General features: G+C 36.2%; 1 protein-coding gene across 5 annotated transcripts in view; it reads left to right on the forward strand.

The window, feature by feature from the left end:
* The window catches only part of RIC8B (RIC8 guanine nucleotide exchange factor B), a 100,569-nt gene that overhangs the window by 47,961 nt on the left and 35,552 nt on the right, over positions 1–17,056 (forward strand). For all 5 annotated transcript variants that reach the window (XR_010663614.1, XR_010663617.1, XR_010663619.1 and 2 more), the window contains exons 4-7: positions 313–407; positions 6,932–7,160; positions 7,891–7,986; positions 14,102–14,246. Coding sequence is in view for 2 of the 5 variants with exons in the window: in XM_065938423.1 (XP_065794495.1) it covers positions 313–407; positions 6,932–7,160; positions 7,891–7,986; positions 14,102–14,246 (565 nt within the window). In the remaining 3 variants the exon portion in view is untranslated. The remainder of the gene's footprint in view (positions 1–312; positions 408–6,931; positions 7,161–7,890; positions 7,987–14,101; positions 14,247–17,056) is intronic.

A 17,056-nucleotide genomic window follows, 5' to 3' on the forward strand; every position in this document is an offset into this window, starting at 1 on the left:
GTAGTTAATATATGGATCTGATCATTATTCTCTTTGACTGACATGTCATAAGGGAGAGGCCAGATCAACAATTTCTGGTTTCAGCCATTTCTGGCAGTAGCTGTAGCTGTTCATATGAGATGACTGTTCACTTAGTGTTACCTGGGAAATTGTTCCTGGACTATCCTGGTGTCTATTATGTATGGCATGAGAACAGGTGTTTTGGGGGTCTGATATGCCATAGGATGGCTCCCAGGAGCGTGGTAATGTACCAGACTCTTTGTCAAAGCGTTCTTTGAATCTCCAGTCTTCCTTCTCTTCTGTTTGCCACAGAGTGAGTCTCATCAGTTCCGCGTCATGGCAGCTGTCCTTCGCCATTGTTTACTAATCGTAGGTCCAACTGAAGACAAAACAGAAGAGCTACACAGGTAAGTAACCTCTGTTGGTATCTCAATGAAAGACATAATCAGTTCTTATTGTTTTTATGCATCTGATTTTAATTGTTAAAAACACAAGAAAGTGGAAATGTTATAGTAAATCAGGTAGCCAGTAGGTCAAAAGTCATTACTATGCCCTGGTGAGAAATTTTCATTCTGTTTCCTTTGACTTTGTTATATTGAGCCCCTCAACAAGAGAAGAGAATTTGGCATTTGTTGCATTCAACAATAAAACCCAGAACAACAATAATAATAGCACACAGTTGTTGAATACTGTGCGTAGCATTATGCTGAGTGCTTTATAAAAACTAACCTCTTTTAATCATCACATCAATCTTATGAGGTAGGTACTATTTTTCCCTTTCAATACGTGATGAAACTAAGTCATAGAAAAATCAAGCAGCTTCTCTGAGATTGTGTATAAGTGAAAGAGCTTGGGGCTGAACCCTGATTTTAATTACTACACTTAAACTAATACTCTATTTTCATTGTAAGAGGGTTTATCAAAAAGTATATCTTAAGCAATGTTAATTAAATTTTAAAAGCTTATTTAAGAATTGGGTCACAGTCTCAAGTATCAATATATAAAAAAATAGTTCAAGTTTTGTGACTTGCCTACTAGAGCTATTATGGACTGCTATTAAAAGTTATCATTCTCTGAGAACAACTGAAGAAGTATTAATGCATTTTTCTAGTTCTCTTACTTTCTATTTTATGTCAGATTAGTAGTAACAACACTTCTGACTTTAACATGAGATTGTCTATGGTGTTTTATTCTGTAAGAACACAAGTGGCATTTTAAGCAATTCAAATAAATTCAAATTTGTAAACTTTGGCATTAAATCTCCTTTAAAAACAATTTAAAATTGGGTTCTTCTAATAATAGAAATTACCGTTAGAAATTATCCAAAACATACATTATATTTACAGTATACACAGTACATACAGTATATCCAAAATATATAGTATATCCAAAATATAGCTTAAGTAAAACTGTATAGAAATACAACCAGACTGTAAAATAAAACATACCCTTGTTATTTTTCAGTCATATCCATATTATTTTAGTTATGATTGGCAGTTTATCATTTGATATTGTACTCAGTTTGTCAGTGGGTTACCTATGTACTCTGCCCTGCAAGCCTTCAAAAAATTGTTTTCTTCACAGTTAAAAGGTATACTGTTTTCTGCAGCTACAGATCAAAAGTTCCTTTAAATATCTGGAACTGTGTCTTAAAAAATAATCAGGTTAACTGCAGTAACTCAAATCCTCTAAAAAAGATTTTATTAAGCATTTTTGTCTCACTAATTTTTTCATAACAAGAAACACTGGAAACCTAGATATTAAAGCTAAAAGAAACTGGGTTTATAAGCCCAGATATAAATTTTTTTATTTTGGAAATCTGATATTGCAAGTTAAATGACATTCATACAAGGAGATGAGAAGAAAGTCTTCTCATATGGCAATTGTTACACTAGTCACAAAAACATTGCTAAGGATTTCTCTGAAGAGTGAATTTAATATTTTAAAACAGTACCCAGTATTCATCAAAAGAGAGCAAAACTGTATAGAGGTTTTAACAAGAAAAGATTTTTTTTTTAAAGTAATCTGATGTCTTTATTTTACTTTCTGGTGATATTTGCTTTAAATATTTATTTTTCTTAAATTTAAAAAACATTTTGCTTTAAATTTATTTTTATCTTATAAGTTGCTCTGATAAATTATGTGTTAGCTCTACTGTAAATAAGAAGGAATGTCCCTAAACCCACAGACAGATTTATATGTATTTCTAAAAGGCTTTCCTTGGAGATTGAGGTTGCTGCTGACATGACAGTTTATCTGGACTGGCCTTGCATGTCCCTTTAATCAGAATTAAAGTGATTAGTATCATTTGAGCAGTAATGACTCTAAGCTAATCTATTTAAATGCAGAAAAACTCTATCAGCCTCAAAGGGTTATTTTAAGAACCTTATTAGAATTGTAACATCTACTGAATTCTGCCCAGTTGTAGTGGCTCTGAATGTGTGTAGTTAAAAGCATCATTTTAAAGATAAATCAGAATGTTTCATATTTCAACATCTCATTCCATTTTTACCTTTATTTTGTAAATTTGTTTTTGCTTTTTTTTTAAGAAGAAAAATGTAATGAAATAAGTAAACCTAGATAGTGTGGTAGATGGTTATGCGTTGTCAGCAAATTCAAACGATTGTAATAGTGATTAAATGAGAAATTAGTAAAGCCATCCCTCCCTGGTATGGAGTAAGTTCTCAGTAAATGGGGGAGAAGCTGCTCCTGCCAGCACCACAACCCTACTGCCACTGCTGCTTCTGTTACTGTTATTATAATGAGCATATTGGCTTTGAGAGTCAATATTTCATTCTAAATCTCTTCTTTAAAGTTTCTTCAATTTTGATATTTTGTTTAGAAAGCTGTTTCTTTATATATATTGTGATTGTGTAGTGAAATCTCTTTTCTGTTAATCTAAGATTTTATCAAGCCCGATGCTTGGCAGGCACATCAGGAGCCTGCTAAGGTGCGCTAGGAGACAAGTGAGTAAAAATATGGCTGAGCAGAAGCTTTCTCTGATACGTTGTCTCTGTAAGACAGTGCCTTTCTCTTTTCCCCTAGAGAAATCAGGAGGACATGGACATAGAGATAAAATGAACTAGCTGACAAAGACAACTGACCCTGACATCAGCTTTATTACCACTAATCTGAATTTTATATAGTTTCTAAAATCTATATGTTCTATTTCATTTCCTTTTGTCTGTATTTATGGTAAAAAGTAAATTGTTGGTATGACCCACCTTTGTGGCTCCATTAAAGGACATCCTAATTCTGTCTATCTCTGCTATCTGCCTGAGAGTATTTTCAGCCCTCTTGTCCATAATCAGTAAGCTTATGCTAAACACTTAGCCAAAAAAAAAGAAGAGTTGCTTGTGGATGTGGTTGTGGTTTTGTTTTATTTTGGAGAGAAGGGGGAAGATGGGGATGGCCCGCATGCTAGAGAAGAAAGGAGAGGGAAGGACCAGATCTGATTTAATTTCCTTCAACTTCTCAGCCTAATTCTTTCACTCAACACATTGGCATCTACAAAGATTTCTTTCTTTTTTTTTTTGTATCCAAAAGTGCCAGTGTGTATTTGAAAAGTACTTGCTTCCTTGCTTTTTTTGTTGTTCTTTGTTTAGACCAATTCATTTTATTTCACATATTTAAGGGGGCAGTTTAGCACCTAATGACACCTCATTACAGTGCTAAGCATAATGTCTTTTTTTCCCTAGCTTTACCGAGTCATAATTGACATATAACATTATGTGCATTTAAGGAGTACAGTGTGCTGATCTGATACACGTATTACAAATACAAAATGTTAAAAAATAAGCATAATGTCTCACACATGGCAGACTTTTGATAAATGTTTGAAAATTGGAACATTTCATTTTGGTTTATATTTATAAACTGAGTACTTACTATGTGTTAGACACTATGTTGAGCCCTAGAGGCAACAAACATAAAGAGAGTATGACCTTTGTTCTCCAAGGCTCACCAACTAAGTTGATGAGTTGTAGTTTTGAATAGGGTAATCTGGGCAGACCTCACCTAGATGGTATCATTTCAGCGAAGACTTAAAGGAAGTGAGGGAATGAGTGAGCCCTTTGACTGTGTGGGGAAAGGGCGGTCCAGGAAATAGCGCAGAAGCAAAGGGCCCAGGGCAGGAGCAGCGGCAGGTGTGAAGAACTGCCAAGAAGTTTGTGTGGCTAAACGACCGTACACATGTCCCTTTACCCTCTTGAATTTTACTCTCACACCTTTTATCACCTTCTACGCAATCAGCTTTATTGTTTTGACTGATCTCTGCATGCTAGAAAATGAGCTCCAGAAGGGGAGGGATTTACCTCTGTTTTCTTCATAATACCAGTCTAAAAATGCCTGGCATAAGTAATTAATAATTACTGAATTGAGTTAGATTAAGGTAAACTTAGGTATTTACCTCTGAAAATCTTTTGGAGATCTTGAGATTGATATAAATAGATTTTCCAGCCATGAAAAAAGGTATGTGAGCTCCCAATATAAAGAAGATACATTTGACCAGAAAAGTTTGCTAACAGCTGTAGGTCTGCTTATACTGTTATCATGCTCCTCAGTGTCATCTGGTATTAAATTATGTTTAGCCCAGCGATTGATACAGGACTGGATTTCATATTGCCTTCCTTCTCCCACAAGTAACAAGACTTTAATCAGAGCATTAAGGAGCTCTAAATAGGCCCTGCTTTTGAATCTGCATATCAGGAGGGGGCTGGGAGCTTGAGTGGGAGGATGTCATGTCCCAGTGATTAATGATCTCTAGGAGGCTGAAAAGGGGAGAGTAATATACACAGTATTTCTACCCCCTGGAGTAGGAATGCAAACACCATTGTGCAGATCTGTGCATAGCCACTGACTTCCTGGTAGCTGGAGAATTTCATACACTCTTTTACCACAAATAAAACTGTCAGAGAAGTGACAGAACTCAAAAAGCTGGCTTTCCTTACTTAAAAAGAATAGCTTGAACATAGTGAGCCAGAAAATTAATTTTGTAGTTGTTTGGTAACCCAGTTGTTCAATAAGAAACGAGAAAATTGAACCTTTTCTTGAAAAGTCTAAAACCTCCAAATATTTGTTGATTCAAACTCTACATTTTATTTTTTAAATTTACCAAATTCCTAGAAACTGCTAATTTTAGATGAATTTAAAGGGAAGCAGTCCTTTATAATGTAATGCATCACCTTAAACTTTTCAGTGTGGTCTCAGTGTTAGATACCAGCCTATTGCCCTCTGTGTTGAAAAAATACCAGTAACATTTCAAAATGGATTTTATGGTTTTAGAAATTAATTAAGAGTTCTATTTTTTTTCTTTTACCCCCAGTAAATCTATGATATCTAATAATAGTTCTCAAATGTTTAAGTTAAGAGCAATATTTTTATCTATAGATAATTATCTACAGATAATTGCAAAAATTTTTAAAGGAAGGCTTGAGGGAAAACTATTGTATTTCAGCCAATTGTGATCATTTACAAATAACCAAAAAGAGACTTTGTTGAATAGTAGCAGCAGTGATAGCAGCAGCAGCAGCTGTAGTAGGTTCTTTGTGGGTAGAACCAAATAACTTGTATTTTATCAGGAACCATTCATTCATAGGACTTGTTAAATTATTTTTCTTCTTGGTTCTGATTTTTTTGATGCCCTTTAACCACTTACTGTTCTCCATTGTCTACTTTTTAAACCTGGAGTTCTTACAAAATTTTTTTCCCATAATATAAAAAGAAAGAAAAGAAATACCCATTCTTAGGGAAATGTAGCCACACTTCAGGGCAGAGGAGAGAAAATATTTTGTATTTTATTTCTGTTTTGTTTTTGTTTATTTTTTATTTTTGAGGGTGTCACTATAATCTAAATTAAAAGAAACTACTGTGGTCTAAATTAAGACCGCATCAGTTAGATTAAGCCCTGAATTTGGTTTCCAAGTGGTTAGACTTTTAAATTGCATTTGCAAGAGTTTATTTTTAGTCAGGATGTGGTTATTTTTAGATCTGCTTCTCTGTCACTAGGAAATGTAATGCCTGTCTCTCCATTGTTGTTTATCAGGAAGTTCTGAGGCACAGGCTTTTAAGATCCAGTTAGCGCAGAACACCACCTCTCCTTTTAAATGAAAAAATATGAAATAATACCTGAAGGAAAATATATTAAATAAGAGCATGTCTGATTTTTAAATTGTTAATGTCATTTTAATCTCTTACACACCAAGCAGAACAAAATTTTTAGGGAATACCAAAAAATACAAGGTTTGGGTTCCCCCTACTGGTGTACATACTAGGCTCGTGATTCCATTAATACATAGCAAGAAAGGCCTAGGGGAATGAAGACTTGAAATAGCTATATTGGCCTCTTTTAAAGAAATCTGGGGATGAGAGAGAGAGAAAAAGCACCATTTACCATTTTCGGCAAATGTCTTATGAAAAAGGGGATGATCTAAAAATTGTATTTCTACATCTAGGAAGGACAAAACTTAATCCTGCAATATTTGGTTCTTAATGCTGTTGCCGCCGTGATAAGCTGCTTATATACAGTGCTTCTCAAATGCTTTATGTTGTAATCTAAGGAATAATAAAACACCAGTGGATCCACAAAAGGATTTAAAACCCCAAGGAAAAACTGCAAGACTAGTATTGTATCATAATAAAGTTAAAGAGCTAGTGTTAAAGCTCACTAATTCCTATTTTAGCATTTCAGAAAGTGACATGACATCATGTGATTGTGTATGTCCATTTAACATCTGTTCTTTCTAATTTGCCATGTGTGTATTTGAAACAGTTCTCTTTATTTTCTGTCTCTTAGTCAGTAAATGCCAAATAATATTAAAGGCTTATTTTGAAAAAGAAGAATTTTAATTGACTCCTAAAAGTCTTACTGTGTTTGCATTTTAAAGGACTATTCAATCAAATTAAAATATTGTCTTTTTAAATTGCTTTTCAGCAATGCAGTCAACCTTTTAAGCAATGTTCCGGTCTCTTGTTTGGATGTTCTCATTTGTCCATTAACCCATGAAGAAACAGCCCAAGAAGCAACGACTCTAGATGAACTGCCCAGTGATAAAACAGCTGAGAAAGAAACAGTTTTGAAAAGCAATACCATGGTATACAATGGTATGAATATGGAAGCCATTCATGTCTTACTCAATTTTATGGAGAAGAGAATAGACAAGGTAATACTGATAAAATGGAGAAGATGCTTCTAAAGAATGTAATTGTACACATATACCAACATCACAGGATGTGATTTTTGAATCTATATTTTTTATAGCTGATATCCTGAATAATTATTTATACTCTGGAAAGCTTTTTATTTACCATAAATGACAGATTGCTGAAACCAAGTGAATTTATTTGTTTAAAGCTGAAAATTGTGTTGATGTGACACCAAAATTGTGACTAGTGCCTGAAAACAAAGGAAAAAGTAATTTTCTAGTGTAGGTATTTTATAAGTTCTAGAAGTAAAAATTATCCCCCTCCCCCCAAAAAAATTGATGATAAATACTTTCCATAACACCCAAAAGACACCTTTAAAGGAAAATTGCCTCTGTAAGCTGCTTATTTTCTCCTTTCTGATCACTGTCTTTGTCAAGTAACTATATTAAAAGGCAGAAAGTTAGTTTGGGTCGGTCATGAAAACCTTTGCTGCCTTTCAGCCCATTGTCTGAGCCAGTGAGAATCCTATAAAATGCAGGAAAAATCAAGAAGGATACAAATAAGCATTAGTAAGCATGACGAAAACTCATGAAATAGAAATTTTTTAAGAAAATAATTTGTAAAATAGTTTTTACAGCTTTGGTAACATAAAATATCTCCCCCTCAAAAAGAGGAGTATTAATATACTCAGTTATATGAAGAAAAGTAATACTATTATAAACTAATGCAGCATGTGTTTCTTTGTAGGGAAGCAGCTATAGAGAGGGTCTCACTCCAGTTCTCAGCTTGTTAACAGAATGTTCCCGAGCCCATCGAAACATCAGAAAATTTCTCAAAGATCAGGTAACTGTTTAATGCATATTTCATCTCAAAGTTAGTCTTCTTATATGTATTTTTTAACATAAAATCAATGAATTGAATTCTTTCACAATGATTTCCTTTCAGAATGTCAGAAACTCAAAAAACTTAAGTGTTAATCTTTGAAATCTTCCTAATCCAGAAATAAGTGACCCTGTATATTTTTTAAGTCATTCATTCATTTACTCTACAAATGTTTATTGAGATTTGTATGCTGTGTTCTAAGCCTTGAAATACAAATTAAGTCTTTGCCTTGTGGAGTTTCCCTTACAGTAGGGGGATTAAAAAGTAAACAAATAAGTATCTTGATACAATGGCAAGTAGTGATAAGTGTTCTGAAGAAGGATACAGAGAAAGGGAAAACTTAAGGGAATAAGGAAGAGCCTCTCTTGAGAAAATTTGAGCAGAAACTTGGATAACTATGAAAAGGATCTTTGAAAATATCTAGAAGAGGATAATCTCTGAGAATAGTTCTGGGAATATTCTGGAAGAGGAATGTACCAGAGAGAATGAGTTCAGTGTCTCTGGATGAGAGGATATTTTGGTATGCTTAAGAAAAAACAGAAAAGCTAGACAATGTTGTGCCAGAGGGAGAGTGCTGGATAAAGTACAAGAGGTAAGCAAGAATCAAACAACGTAAGGTTGTGTAGGACTTTCAACTTTCTTCTAAGTGATGTGGGAAAGAAAGCACTGGATGGATTTGGGAAGGGAAGTGGTGTGACTTCATTTATTTTTAAAGATATTCTGGCTACTAGATAGGCCAGAGGAGTGTGAGTAGATGTGAGGAGACCATCCCAAAAGAGAACTGATGCTGAAGGTTATGATGGTAGTAGTTAGAGTTCATGGTAAGAAGTCATCTTCCCACCTCTGCATCTACTGTCTGTCTGTACCACCATATCCTATGTCTCCCCTCTGTCACAGGGAATGGACTGTCCCTGCTTCCTTCTGTGGCCAGCCTCTGTGCTCATATCCTGGAACCCTTTCCCTCTCACCTCAAGAACTTTGCTCCTACATTTATTCTCTTTCTTCTCATCCTTTTTTTTTTTTTTTTTAATGTATTGGATCATTTTTGTCTGTACCCAAACACATCTCCCATCTTATAGGCAGAAAAACCTTCCCTTAATCCCACTTCTCAAGCTGCCTCCCCATTTCTCTGCTCTTCTTCATGCAGTGTTCCTCAGGAGAGTTTTCTGTGCTCACCTTCTCTCTCCTTTTTGCTCATTTTGATTCTCTTGTGAACCCCTTGAAATTAGGTTTTCATGTTTTCCAGTCCACTACAGAGGTGTTTATCAAAAGTCATCAACCCAATATTGCCAGATCTAATAGTTCTCAAATCTTTTTTTTAATTTCCCAATACCATTTTGATATAATTAAGTGTTCTCTCCTTTTTGAAGTAATTTCTTCACTTGGTTTCTTGGACACAACAGGGAACCTCTTCTTCGCAGTGTTCTGAGTTCCCCAAGACAGTGTTATCTTTGTCTCTATGTCTGTTCTCTTGTTGATCTCATTTAACAATCTTGGTTTTGAAAATCTTCTATTCGTCAATGGCTCCCAAATTTCTATCTCTAGCTGTGACTGTCCCCTAAACTCTCCAGACTTATATAATGTATGCCTACCTATCTCCTCCCCTTAGATGGGTAGTAGGTATCTTAAGTTTAACATATCCGAAACTAATCTCTTGACTTGTGGTCCTCCATCCCTCTATCTTTTCCTTCTTTCCTCATTCAATACATGGCGCCACCATTCACCCCATTGTTTATTGTCATGTAGAATTTCTCTTAATAAATGAACTAGGTTCATTTTTCTCTGTATGTTTATGGTCAAGATTTAATAAACACTTTGGTCTGTGTAGAGCATATTAATAGATATTGCTGATAAGGAGAGATTAGAAAGTAGGGACTCGTATCTTTGAAGAATTTATAGTCCATTAGAGGACTGCTGCTGCTGTTGCTAAGTCGCTTCAGTCGTGTCCGACTCTGTGCGACCCCACAGACGGCAGCCCACCAGGCTCCACCGTCCCTGGGATTCTCCAGGCAAGAACACTGGAGTGGGCTGCCATTTCCTTCTCCAATGCATGAGAGTGAAAAGTGAAAGTGAAGTAGCTCAGTTGTGTCCAACTCTTCACAACCCCATGGACTACAGCCCACCAGGCTCCTCTGCCCATGGGATTTTCCAGGCCAGAGTACTGGAGTGGGTTGCCATTGCCTTCTCCTATTAGAGGACTAGGTATCATCAAACATGAATAATCATTTAAGCAAAATAAATTAGATAATTGAATTAAGGTCATTTCCAAGTTTGATTATTTTAAGACATCTATTCTGACTAGAAAGACTTAGTGAAGAATAATACATGAAAATATTTTGTGTCCTATATTTTAGCTTTTCACATAGGAGATCCACTTTCCACTAAACTGTTTAGATTTTGCTATCTCTAAGCAGGATACCCCGAACATATCCTGTTTGTTAAACAAATTCTTTATATGAAGGCCTTGGTCTATACATTTTGTAGGCACAAAAGACTGTGAGACCCACTGTTTGTCCTCAAAGAAATACTGCAGTACAAAGGAGACATAACAAGTAAAAAGTTAACTAGAGAAGGATAACACAATACAAAAATCAACTTTCTTTCTGAGGAAGATGTACTCTAGACTATGATGATCAAGAAGGGCAGAACCTCAAGTAACAGATGATTAGCTTTGGTAATAGTGTAAATGGAACCATGGCTAGTTAGTTATCATTCTCAGTGGTTAATACCTGCTTAAATCTACCTTGTGCATACCCAAAGTAAATTGGTCTTGAATGTTCAGTATTTGGGCAGGTAGAAAGAGAACAGATGGTAGAAATTACTGATTCAGGTTGGATTAGTCTGGAGAGGCATATAGAAGAGATGAAGATTTCATGAGTTTGAAAAAAGAACTGGACAAGATTTCTCAAAAGAAAAAATTTAATGAAAAGTAGAATTTGGGGGAAAATAGAAATTTTTGAGAAAAATGATCCATTGGAGAAGGAAATGGCAACCCACTCCAGTATTCTTGCCTGGAGAGTCCCATGGACAGTGGAGTGGGACATGGCTACAGTCCATGCAGTCACAGGAGTCAGACACAACTTAGCGACTAAACCACCACCACCACCAGAAATGATCCAGACTTATGCAGTTTGTGTGGGCATGATATATAACAATAAAAACTACAGAATTTCTTGTTTTAAGGAACTGAAAACATAGCTAATAAAATTTTTGTGTGATAACCTTTATTAATAGATACTATGCTCTGGAACTTTAGGTACATACTACATGAAATCTCTTGTTTCATGTCTCATTTCTCTAGAAATGGGAGATAAACTCAGTAGGGTTAGCTGAATCAAATAATAAGAATTTACTGTGTAATTATTTTATGCTTACAGGGCACAAATAGCAATTTGCTCTGTCATGCCAGAGATACTGAAATATGGATCCTATAAACACTTGGGTAGATTATTCAGTTTTCTGAGATTTCCTTTCTGATTTTTTTTTTTAAATCTCCTGATACATGGTAGGCACTTAGTATATAAAGAGATAAGGAAGGAAGGAAATCAGCTGAATGGATTAAATAAAAGTAATATGCACATGAAGAGTCTGGCATAGTAAATTATAATTTGACTTGTGTCTATCTTCATTTCCTAGCATAGTGCCTCACCTATAGAAGGTACTTTTAAAAAGTTACTTGAATTAATTCATTCTTCCTTCAGACAGAAAATATTTATTGAAACCTGTAATATGCCAGGCATTGAGAGTGGTAAACAAAACAGAAAGAAATCCCTGCCCCCAGACTCTTGTGGAAGAAGGTAGACAGTTAAGAAAGAAGTGTATACTATGTCAGGTGGTGATAAGTGCTGTGAGGAAGACTAGACCAGGAGCAGGGGATGAGAAAAGATAATGCTAAAGGTGAATTCCTTAGGATGATCAAGGGTTGTCTTTCTGTAAATGATATTTGAACAGAGACCTGAAGAAAGTAAGGGAATGAGCCAAGCCAGTTTCTAGAAAAAGGGTTTCTGGGCAGAGAGAGCAGCAAATACAAAGACCATGAGGCAAGAAAATGCTCAGTGAGTTTAAGGAGTTCCATCTGTGAAAGTGTAGCAGTGTGAGCAAGAAATTGTCAGAAAAGTAGCAGGAAGACACATTATGTGAAACCCAAGGAATCTGCAAGGATCTCCACTTCTACTATGCATAAGATGAGAGGCCATGGGAACTGGAGGACTTTGAGAAGAGGAATGACATGACCTGACTTTCAAAGGAACTGCTCTGTAGAGAATAGATCATAGAAGGACCAGAATGGAAGCAGGGATGACTTAGGAGACTGTGGGAACAGTTCAGGTGAAAAATATTGGTACCTTGAATTTAGTAATACTAGAGGAGGTAGTGAGAAGTGGTCGGGTTGTGGATATAATGCAAGGGTAGAGCCAAAATAATTTGCTGATGGACTGGATGTGGGATGTGAAAGAGAGGAATTAAGGCTGTTTGCAGTAAACAGTTGTAAGAGTGTGCTGAGTCACTTCGGTCATGTCCAAGTCTTTGCAACCCTGTGGACTGCAGCCTGCCAGGTTTCTCTGTCCATGGGATTCTCCGGGCAAGAATACTGGAGTGGGTTGCTATGCACTTCTCCAGGGAATCGTTTCAACAGGGATCAAACCTGATTCTCTTATGTCTCCTGCATTGGCAGGCAGTTCTTTAACAACAGCGCCACCTGGGAAGCCCAGGTTGGAAGAATAGACTTGTCATTTAATGAGATGGAAAACTGTGAAGAAACAACTTTGTTGAGAGCTTCAATATCTGTTCAGGACATGCTAAATTTGAGAAGCTTTTTAAAGTCTGGGGGTCATGGAAGAAATCAAGATAGAGATATACTTTAGGGAGTTAGCAGTACATTTAAAGCCATAAAACTGGATGAGATCACCAACAGAGGGTGAAAATAGTAAAGAAATGTTGCCCAAGAACTCAACCCCTGAGTATTCCAATAGTTAAAAAACAAGAGGAAAGGGATTTCCGTGGCAGTCCAGTGGCTAAGACTCAATGCTACCAATACAGGGAGCCCAGGTTTGATCCCTGATCAGGGAACTAGATCCCACATGCTCCCACTAAGTATCCAGCATGCCACAACTAAAGATTCCATGTGCCACAACTAAGACCCAGCACAGCCAAAAATATTTTTTTAAAGAACAAGAGAATAAAAGAGAATTGGCTCAGAGGCTAAGATGAAGCCAGCAGTAAAATAATAGGAGAACCAATAGAGCAAGGGTCTAGGTGAGTGAGTGAGTTATCAAACAGACAAACCAAGCAAGTTTTGTAACTCCTCTGGGGACCAGTCTGTATAATAGGAATGACAGTGTTGATACCACCTCCCTTGTGTGGTGACTGTGAGGGTTGATTACAGAGCATGTATGTATATCATCTGTTACAGCAACTAGCACATAGGAAGTGCTCAATAATAACCATTTTATTATAAAGAAAACAACTAGAAAACATATGTACAGGATTTTTTTGTTTTGTTTTGTTACTAATGAAAATGTTGCAAGAATTAAAAGAAGGAAAAAATCAGTGAGTCAGGGTATTAAAGAAGTCTCTGAGGGAGAAAGGGAAATTTGACCCAGAATTTAAAATGGATTTTGGTAGAGGCAGCTGGGGCATCCCAAGGTCCTGAGATGAGCAAACACCCAGGAATGGATTTGAATATGTCATGGTGGTCAGGGAAGAGCTGTTTCTCTTCAGATGAAGTTTCACTGCAGACATGAAATGAAATCATAAGAGGTTTGGTTTTGTTGTTGTTGTTTCAGTTCAGTTCAGTTCAGTCGCTCAGTTGTGTCTGACTCTTTGCGACCCCATGAACTGCAGCACGCCAGGCCTCCCTGTCCATCACCAACCTCTGGAGTTTACTCACACTCATGTCCATTGAGTCAGTGTTGTTGTTTAGTTTTATTTTATTTGGAAAACTATTTTTTTAATGTTTGTTCTACTCCTACAAAACTGAGCTTTGTAGACATTATAAGAAAAGACTAGTTGGATGGTACCATTCTTTCTTAATCTAGCACTTAAATGATTGATGATGGTTTTGCATTTGTGCCATTAGGTTTTACCACCATTGAGAGATGTGACAAATCGACCTGAAGTTGGCTCAACTGTGAGAAATAAGCTGGTGCGCCTCATGACACATGTTGACCTGGGAGTCAAGCAAATTGCTGCTGAATTCCTTTTTGTCCTCTGCAAAGAGAGAGGTAGGTTAAACTCTTTGCCCTCTACTTTTTCACCTTTCTGAGGGTATTTGCGAAATGTTTCTGTTTTTAGTGGCCATCTTGTTCTGCTGTTTTCAGAACTTATTGTCTATCTGTTACATTAGAGGGTTTGAGGAGATAATAAAAATTAATAATTTAAAAGCTTTTCTATACACTTCTGAATTTATTGAGGCATGCGGACAGATACACTACTAAACACACTCACATTTCAACTTTGCCTCCTGTATTCTTAACCCAGACTTCTTAATCCTTATGAGTCAGGACCTGGAGTCATTATGAAGAATCGACTTACGTAATTAAGGTGCTACTATTTTGATAACCAGGCAAAGGACTAGGTTAGTTCCTCTTTTTAATTTCTCTTGGAATTAAAGCTACAGGAGTTTTGATCTCTTCATTTCTTCTTTAATCAATAAAAAGTTATTGAATGTGAGTTATAAATGCTAAAGATACATCCCTTAACCTTGAGTTAATGGTAAGACAAAAGTAGAAAGAAATTAAAAACTATACTATAATAAATACTATTCTATAAGTTCATATAAAGTGACTGTCTTCTGAAATATATCTAACAATTTAAATGACTGGGTTATTTTGCTCTGCAAAAGTTCTCCAAACAAGAACTTTAACCAAGTTATTCAGGTATTTTTACCTATTTCTTTCTTCATCTCCTAGTTTTTAAAATACTAGTAAAAGTCCCAAACTAAGCAGATTTTATATTTCACTTTTTAAAGTACCCCAGTTTTGTGAGATAGGTAGCTTAGAGGTGAGAAACTTCACTCACTTCTCTAAAAATCGTCCGTCAGTTGAATTCTTTTCTCCCCCACCAGTTTTACTGGGGTATATTTGACATATAAAATTGTATATATTTAAAGTATACAACACGATAATTTGATATACATATACACTGTGAAGTGATTATCACTGTCATGTTAATTAACGCATTCACCACCTCATGTAGTTACGTGTGTGTGTGTGTGTGTGTGTGTGTGTGTCTGTGTGTGTGTGTGTGTGTGTCTGTGTGTGTGTGGCTGTGTGTGGTGAGAACGCTCAAGATTTCCTGTCTGACGGGATGGGGAATACGTGTAACTCAATGGCTGATTCCTGTCAATGTATGACAAAACCCACTGAAATGTTGTGAAGTAATTAGCCTCCAACTAATAAAATAAAATTAAAAAAAAAAAAAAAAAAGATTTCCTGTCTGAGCAACTTTAAAGTGTACAACAGGGTATCATTAACTATAGTCATCATGCTGTACATTAGATCCCCAGAAATTATTAATCTTATAACTGAACTTATTCATCTTATAAATTGTACCCTTTGACTAGATCTCCTTGTTTCCCTACCCTCTACCCTCTGGTAATCACTACTCTCTGTTTCTATGAGTTTGAATTTTTTTTCAGGTTCTATTTATAAGTGAGTTCTACAGTATTTATCTTTCTCTGTCTGGCTTATTCACTTAGCATAAATATTCTCTAAGTTCATCCATGTGTTGCAAATAGCAAGATTTCATCTTTGTCGTGGCTGAATAACATTCCATTTTATATACAGTTCACCATTGACCATGAGTTTGAACTGCTTGGGTTCACTTAGATGTGGATATTTTTAAAATAAATACACACTGTAGTACTACATGACCCATGATAGGTTAGGTCCACAGTTGGTTGGGTCTGTGGATGTGGAACCACAGGCACAGAAAGCAGACTATAAAATTATATCCAGATTTTCAGCTGCATGAAGAGTGGACATCCCTAACCCTGGGATTCTTTAAGGGCCAACTCCGTGTGTCTTACCTGTTCTTCTGTTGGTGAATACTTAGTTTGTTTCCATTTCTTGGCTATTGTGAAAAATGCTGCTGTGAACATGGGAGCTGAGCTCTCTCTCAGTTATTACTTCATTTCCTTTGAATATATTTCCAGAAGTGGGGTGCTAGATTATATTGTGGTTCTATGTTTAATTTTTTAGTAACCTCCACTACTGTTTTCTCTAGTTGTTCTTCAGTCACTAAGTCATGTCCAACTCTCTATGACCCCACAGACTGCAGCACACCAGGCTTCCCTGTCCTTATAATCTCCCGGAGTTTGCTCAGTTTCAAATTCATTGAGTCAGTGATGCTGTCTAACCGTCTCATCCTCTGCCGCCCTCTTCTTTTGCCTTCAGTCTTTCCCAGCATCAGGGTCTTTTCCAGTGAGTCAGCTGTTCACATCAGGTGGCCAAAGTATTGGAGCTTCAGCTTCACCATCAGTCATTCCAGTGAATACTCAGGATTGATTTCCCTTAAGATTGACTGGTTTGATCTCCTTGCACTTCAGAGGACTCTCAAGAGTCTTCTCTAGCACCACAATTCAAAAACATCAATTCTTTGGCTCTTGGCCTTCTTTGTGATCCAACTCTCACATCTGTACATGACTCTTGGAATAGTAACTAGTAGCTACACCAATTTCCATTCCCACCAACAGTGTAAAAGGGTTTTGTCTTTGCCGCATCCCCGCCATATCCCTGTATCTCTTGTTTTTGATAAAAGCCATTCTAATAGATGTGAGATGATCTCTCATTGTGTTTTGATTTGGATTTTCCCTGATGATTAGTGACATTTAACACCTTTTCATGTACCTGTTGGGCACCTGTATGCCTTTGGAAAAGTGTCTATTCAGGTTCTTTGCCTAATTTTTAATTGAATTGTTTGGGAACTTTTGTTATTGAGTTGGATTCATTGAATTCTTAACCTTCATTTCTGATTAATTGATACAACCACTTAAGTTACTGCTAAGATAGCATATTAATAAGATCAATATCAC

This window comes from Muntiacus reevesi, chromosome 1 (assembly GCF_963930625.1).
Source record: "Muntiacus reevesi chromosome 1, mMunRee1.1, whole genome shotgun sequence".
NCBI classification, from domain to species: Eukaryota; Metazoa; Chordata; class Mammalia; order Artiodactyla; family Cervidae; genus Muntiacus; species Muntiacus reevesi.